We start from the raw sequence: 7,732 nt of genomic DNA, 5'->3' as shown, positions 1-7,732 counted from the left end.
TTGAGTTGTCTTTCTCTTTCTGAGCTTCAGTCTACCAAGAAGTATTTAAATATGAAATGATTTTAATATTTGTATACATGTTGTACTTTGATAATAAAGGTTCATTCATTCATTCATGTGGCTTTCAAGTTATATTTTTTAGTGTACAGATTTTTTCATGCCATAGTTGCAGGCTGCTTTGAGGAAGGCTTTCTAAAACAGCAGAGGAATAATGGTGTAGTACAAATAAACGTACTCTTATTTTTATCTTATGTAAGAAAGGCAAATATATATTGTATTTTAGAAGCTGTATCAAGTAGAACATATAAAATATCTTTGATATAAAGCTGTATGCTAAATTATTTGACATGTTCATCTCCATTGAACCTGTTCTTAGTACATAATTTACTCAATTTGACTACATTAATACATATTTTTAAAACACTAACATTATAATTGCAATTATAGTAAAGCATCACAGAATGCAGTTTCTGTGCTGTACCAGGGCTGAAACCTGTTTGGCAGGGGTTCAAATAATTTGCTTTTTCAGGATTCTCTATACTTTTAAGACCATTTGTTTCTATATAACCTTTCCTAAAAGGTAGGCTGAAGAAGCCTAAATTTATTTAACAGTTGACTTGAGCAAAAACTTCTTAAGGGTGAAGTACACCACAACACCTTTCAGAGTGAGAAAACTACCCCTTAATTCAAAGAACTATTAACTGCTTGAATCCCACCTCCTGCTATTTCATGGGCAACCTTAACTAACCATAGTTAATATATCTAACCACTTAAGAGATGTAACCAGAAAGTATGGAACTGACAGTACAGAGGGCTCTACACATTTCCTTAGGATGTACAGACACAAAATTATCTCAGCTAGGTTCTTGATATATTGAATCAAGACCATGGAAGTCATTGGTGGCCATGTAGTCCTAGGCTACTCCAGACCTCTCACCAAATGAAAGGAAAGTAAAGTCCTCCAACAGTACTAACCAAGGGAACTCTTGTCATCTCAACAATAAGGATAGTACCCTGGCAGAGATGTCACTGTTCAGTATGGGAAGCAGTATAAAGGTGTCAATGCCAAGTAGCCCTTTGGGCCCAACTGCATAAATGAGGTCTCACATCTGGTTATCTATAAAGTAGTGCCTCTTAATGCCAATAGAATCTCACAGAGGATAAAATCTGCCCCCTCTCCCCTGCTCTGGGGGCACGGATAATGCCAGACCTAAAATCTATATCAGCATATTCCTGAGAGAGGAACTATCTCCCGCTTCCCTATCCAGGTTTCAGTTCATCTCAGTTTGAATTCAGATGTCATAAAGAGCTGTTATTTATCAAAAGGAAAATAAAGAATTTGGAACATTATGCTTATTTGCAGGAGAAGGATATTTAAACAGTATACTTTTACAGCACTAAATTATGATTTTGATTTATGGTCAAATCAATTTATTGTGCTAAGGATAAGAGGCAGCTATCAATTTAGTAATAAATAATAAGTATTAAGAGCATTATGGAGGAAACATATGTGCAAGAGGATAAGAAACAAACGTGATTTCTATCCTTAGTGTTTGGACACAAATCAAAATATGTTTATAACAACTCTTAAGTGCAGTAACACCATTTTCAGTCATTACTATTCAGTTACCTTTTAGAAAAGCACCTGTGGGACAACCATGACCTGGATGATTGAGACTCTCCATAGATATAGATATACACCATAAATGTACTGTAACTGTATATTCTATTTAAACATATGTTGTATTTAACAAAAGTAGTAAAAGAATTTTGAGTAAAAGAAAAACTGCATACAAAATAAAGAAACAGCAATAGCCGTGATATTGGCCAAAAAAAACAGAAGACAGAACCATTCTCTTGGAAAATCTGAAATCTGAAACAAAATGTTAAGATGCTCAAATAACATGGCCCAGAAGATGGAAGTTATTTATAGTGACTGTTTTTTGTCATGTACATAAAACAGTTTCAGCTATCAGGCGAAGCCAATTTATATTTTTACATGCAAGAATTAACTTTTCAAGAATATATTAAAGTAAAAAATATATTTAATAGCAGTTACTAGCATCTGAAAATAAAGACTTAAAATTAAGTAAGTTCATATGTGCACTCCATCAGTTTTCTCTATTTCTGAAATAATCATTGCCTACTTTTGAGCTAAAAGCGTAATTCATATTTTAAAAAATATTCTATGAAACTACTCCGTGAAGATAATGGTTCAAATATCATAGTTATTATGATTTTCTGGTTTCAAATTTTTGTTGAAGATATTTAATAATGTTTACAATAATTAAATCAGTGGCAAGAGCTCTGGGAATTGCAAAAACACATTTTTAGTACAGTGTTTGGAAAATATTTCTAAAAATGTTAAGAACACTCTCACCCTCTTTTCAAAGAACTAAAACAGATTATCATCTCTAAACAGTGCTTTGATTGTAATCTAAATGCCATGTTTTCACAGCAATTTCTTAATTTGCCTGAACTATAACAGACTCTGGCTGTTAGTTTACTTACTGGAGTAAGAGCCCCTTCTGCTTGTGCCTCCATTAGGCTTGTAGGTGTGACAGCAAAAGCATGACCAGCAATTCCAACTGGGAGTTCTAGTTGATCTGTAAACTGTTCAGAAGCTGCAATTCCACGACATTCAGCGCCCAAATCAAGTGCTGCTCCATCAGGTGTATGCTTGGTTTGAAGTCCAAGTTTATCCTCTTGGGGAGACTCTTCAAAATCCTGGAGTACCTCAGGTTCTTCATCAGAAGGACTTCCAGTTGTTTTATGCCCTGTAGCACCATTAGTTCTGAAATCCTGAAGGTCCTGCTCTTTATCAACAATCACCCATTCCTTGGAGTCTACTTCCTGCTGGCAAGAATTCAAATTGACAGCAACGTATCCATTGCTAACACCACCATCACCCTGTTCTGGAGAAGGACTTGAAACCAGCTTGGAAGCTTTAGGCAGATACTCTTCATCATAATGCCAGACATGTTCCTGACCGGAAGAAGCTGCGGGAACCCGTATTCTCTGAGAAGCTGGAATTACAGGTTCTTTGCCACTGCCACCATTAAGCTCTCTTTTCTTTTTCTCCATGCTGATAAAAGAAAAAAATGATATATCAATGTATTTGTATTATTTGAGGAATATAAAGCAGAATCCACAGGACATCCTCTAAACAGACATATTTTCAAAAAAAATTTTTTTTAGAAAAAAATAAGTAGTCCAAGTTATCCATGAAAATAAAATACATACAGTACTCCAGGGCTTTTCAACCTTTTCACCCATTGTACCACTTTTAGGATATTGCAATATCCGAGTACCACCAGTCGCCTAGCAAGGTGTCAAAAACTTGACCAAAAAGAAAAAAGTGATAAAGTACAGGTAGTCCTCGACTTACAACAGTTCGCTTAGTGAGCAAGACACCTGCCTGCCCGCCCGGCGGCGCTCTCATTCCCCTCTCCCGCTACCACTTTTCTAGGATGGTCGCGTACCACCTGCCAGGTGCCAATGTACCAGAGGTGGTACCCGTACCATTGGTTGAAAAGCCCTGCAGTACTCTACTATTTGACCATGGAAAATAGTTTTTTGCATCCATGTTTTGGAGGACATTTCTGTGTATTTTAAGCATATAGCGCAGCATCATTTATATTAAAAACATCAGATACTTGACCAGTATATGTCCTCAGCTTACAGCCGGTCACAATGTGATCTACAGTTCGATGTGGGACCCTGCAGTTGCACTGAGGGTAGGGTGCTGTGCCCCATTGATACAGAGAGTCCTGGCAGACACGGTGTGAGGTGCGAATCCTACTCAGAATTGTCCGTTGCTAACATGGTAGTTCAAAGCCTGGCATCTTTTTTTGTGGGGCCGTTTATATATCTTCTATATCTGAGTGGTCAGTGACCCATTGCAAAACGGCAGGCTGGCTTTTTATATAAACAAAATACTTTTTTTCCCATGTATTATCATCTATAGTTTCATTATCCACCATTTGGCTAGAATGAAACTGCTATGAAGATTAGCTATATGTAAATCTATATATGCATATGATTTTCTAATTAGTTACTGCAGATATTCTAATTAAACAACAGTGAAGAATTACATACACACACACCTATAGACAAAACCAAACTAAGCCACTGCAAAGTAACATCTGCATAAAACAAACCATTACCTACCAGATTTCCAGAAATTTGTCTGCATCTGGCTTTGACTCCAAAGTCAGGCGCTTCTCCAGTTCAAAACTATGGATTGATCGTAATTTTCGTACCAGAGGAACATCCCGATCTGGCTGTGTGGTCTCTGAGCGGACTCTAATTGGAGAACCAAGGCTTGGTGCATTAAACATTCCATTAATTGGCCCATGACTGTTTTCTTCTTCTGTAGTAGCCTATAAAGGAGTGTCACAATATAAAAAAATAAATTAACATAAGGATAACATCCCAATCTTATCAAAATATTTGGATATAAGATAATTCTTATATAAAGCATTTTCTAAATGTGATTTTAAAAACAGTTGACATAATCCCTCTATTTGAAAATCAGTTTCTATTACTGAAAAACTAAAGATTTTAGAAATATTATTTAACATAAGCAGCTATTTTATATCAAGTTTGACCACTAGTTCACTACCTAGATCTACAATAGATCTATTCACCCAATTTTCATGAACTCATGTAGCCTCCCTAACCTCAGATTCCTACATTTTCTTCCTGTGCCTGTTTTTCTTCAGACATTCTAGTTTTTGTTGCTCTAACCTGCTATATTTTATTGTCATTGTAATTCCCATTTTCTCTCATTCTTAAATGAGCTAGCTGACCTTGGGCCAGTCACTCTCTCAGTCCTAGGAAAGAGACAATGGCTAACCACTCCTCAAAAACCTTGCCAGGAAAACTACAGGGCCATTTCCAAGCAGTCTTTGAAAATTGGACATGACTGGACAGAAGAAAAAAAACATAGGAGGCACCTATTTTTAATTCTGGGAAACAAATGTGCGGATATGTATGTGTGTGTGTATTTCAACTCTCGCCTCATGTTGCATCTGCCTGAGTGTTAGTCGAGCACTACCTGTACTTCTAGTGTGATATGCACTGATATTAAAATTCTTAACCAAATATTCTGATAAGCACTATAAACAATGTGGAGAAAGGACTGAGACTACTTAGCACTACATGAAAACAAAGCCGTTTCATCATTCTCTTAAGAAATTCATTGAAACATTTTCAGCAGCACAATTAACAAATAGAAATGAAACCTTTATGCATATACAGTATATATATATATATATATCACATCAGGGACAAATTAAGTGGTTTTCTTCATCATACTCCATTTATTCATTTTTTCATGGATATTTGATTAGTCACCATTGGAAACAGATATATATGTATATGTTAACAAGAAAAAAAGAAAATGCTATCATTTATTCAACTGCAATACTTACTTTATGGATGCCCAATTTAATCTTTTTCCTATTAGCATCCATTTCTTCCCACACATCCTTTTCCTGAAGACGATGTCCAGGAGACTCTGGTAACTTTTCTGGTGAGATTCCAATAGGGATACCATTCTCACCGTCACTGAGTTGTTCATCAGGAAATACTTCATCTGTATTCTCTCGTAATAAATCTCCTGGTATTGGTGTAGCATTGGCAATTCTATATATGAAAAAGTTAAAATTAATACTAAACATGTCCCAGTTTCTTTTCTAAACTGACACTTACTTCCTCTCTGCCGTAGACTAGTAATGCTAAAACAATTTTCCCTAACTTCCAGGTTTCCATATGCTAATGAAGTCAGCATGCTACCCTATTAGGATAAGGACCAGAAGAGAAGATACTATTCCATCACTTTTGCCTCTGGTTTCCCCCACCAAGCAATAACCATTAGAATTAGCTGCATAATAATGATTGACTGTTTTAAATTTCTTCCCAATTACATCATGGCACCTGAACTGTTTTCAACCTGGCTATATTATGAATGAATATTTCCTGACACCTCTGGAGGACAGCAATTTAAAGATGACCCTTCTCTTCCAAAAGACATAGTTATCTATTATCTTATTGGTCAAAGTGACCAAATGCAAGTTATTATAAATGCAAGACACCATTCTAAATATCTGATACAGAACACTGAATCTTTATCTGTCAAGTAACCTGAGATGCATGAACTTAATCTCAGATTCTTGATCTTAATCTGAGATTGATATATCTTATATTAGGTATTTAAGATTTGTCAGCATCTTATTATGAAGGAGTATCTGTTTCCGTACCAATTTTGGTCACCATACTACAAAAAAGCTGTTGAGACCTTGGAAAAAGTTCAGAAAAGAGCAACTAAAATGATCAAAGGCCTGGAGACTAAAACATATGAAGAATGGCTACAGGACTTGAGTTTGGCTAGTCTAAAGAAAAGAAGAAATAGGGGTGACATAATAGCAGTATTCCAGTATTTGAGGGGCTGCCACAAAGAAGAGGGGGTCAAATTATTCTCCAAAGCACCAGAGGGCAGGACAAGAAACAATGGTTGGAAACTGATCAAAGAGAGAAGCAACCTGGAATTAAGGAGAAACTTCCTAATAGTGAAGACAATTAACCAGTGGAATAGCTTGCCTCCAGAAATCATGGACGCTCCATCACTGGAGGTTTTTAAGAAGAAACTAGACAATCACTTAACTGAAATGGTATAGGTTCTCCTGCTCGAGCAGGGAGCTGGACTAGAAGACCTCCAAGGTCCCTTCCAGCTCTATTCTATTCTATTCTATTCTATTCTATTCTATTCTATTCTATTCTATTCTATTCTATTCTATTCTATTCTATTCCTATTCTATTCTATTCTCTTCTCCATGAAGAAGCACTTATAACTTGAAATGCTAATTCATCTAACGTCCCCCCCAAAAAAGATTCAAAATACCCTATAGCAGCTGGGGTCAGTCGAGTATGTAGCTGAGGAGTAGTTGAAGTGGTGGTGGTGGTAAGAGAACCATCAGCCCCACTCTTTTCCCAATCAAACAGATCACTCTCTGTCACCCCAAAATTCTTCATACTGTTATCAAAAACGGACATGAGAAGCTATAAAAACAAAGAAAATAATTAATTATATTTCATGTCAATTGTTTCTTCAAACAACTTTTTGAAAACTCTGTTCTGATATACAAGATCTTCATAATACATTTATTATTAGGTAAAATGAAATACTATGATTATTCATCTCCTAAACAACACAGCCTTTGATATTGCTTAAAAGAATTCTACCTACTGCATGTCCAGGTAACAAAAGAAGTATAGGAGATATAAATATCCTATTAAGTATCAGGAATATACCAGGGACTTAAAATGGTTTTTCTTTCATTCATTCATTTATTCATTTATTGGACTTATATGCCGCCCTTCTCCCCACAGGACTCAGGGCGGCTCACAGCATATTAAAACAGTATAAAACATTATCCCCAATAAAAACCAATTAAAAACAAATATTTGTCGCTGTGTCTTATTAAAATCATTAAAATTGTCCCTATTTAAAATTCACCCTAGGCCAGACCTGCTTGCTGAAAAAGCCATGTCTTGAGGGCGCGGCGGAAAGCTAGGAGATCCGGAATCGTCCGGATCTCGGGGGGTAGTTCGTTCCAGAGGGTGGGGGCACCCACAGAGAAGGCCCTCCCCCTGGGGGTCGCCAGCCGACACTGCTTGGCCGACGGCACCCTGAGGAGGCCCGCTCTGTGGGAGCGTACCGGTCTGTGGG

At 36.7% G+C, this 7,732-nt stretch overlaps 1 protein-coding gene across 1 annotated transcript in view; it reads right to left on the bottom strand.

Annotated features, from left to right (window-relative positions):
• Nucleotides 1-7,732, bottom strand: part of TTBK2 (tau tubulin kinase 2) — a 57,091-nt gene that overhangs the window by 17,422 nt on the left and 31,937 nt on the right. Inside the window, exons 9-12 of the mRNA XM_015823696.1 lie at nucleotides 6,905-7,062; nucleotides 5,436-5,649; nucleotides 4,171-4,382; nucleotides 2,512-3,085 (exon numbers count right to left, since the gene is read on the bottom strand). Coding sequence (XP_015679182.1) covers nucleotides 2,512-3,085; nucleotides 4,171-4,382; nucleotides 5,436-5,649; nucleotides 6,905-7,062 — 1,158 coding nt within the window. The remainder of the gene's footprint in view (nucleotides 1-2,511; nucleotides 3,086-4,170; nucleotides 4,383-5,435; nucleotides 5,650-6,904; nucleotides 7,063-7,732) is intronic.

Source organism: Protobothrops mucrosquamatus, unplaced genomic scaffold (genome assembly GCF_001527695.2).
Source record: "Protobothrops mucrosquamatus isolate PMUCROS unplaced genomic scaffold, P.Mucros_1.0 scaffold1954, whole genome shotgun sequence".
In the NCBI taxonomy this organism is placed as follows: domain Eukaryota; kingdom Metazoa; phylum Chordata; class Lepidosauria; order Squamata; family Viperidae; genus Protobothrops; species Protobothrops mucrosquamatus.
The sequence above is the reverse complement of the archived record's forward strand: the minus strand, read 5'-3'. Positions and strand labels throughout refer to the sequence as shown.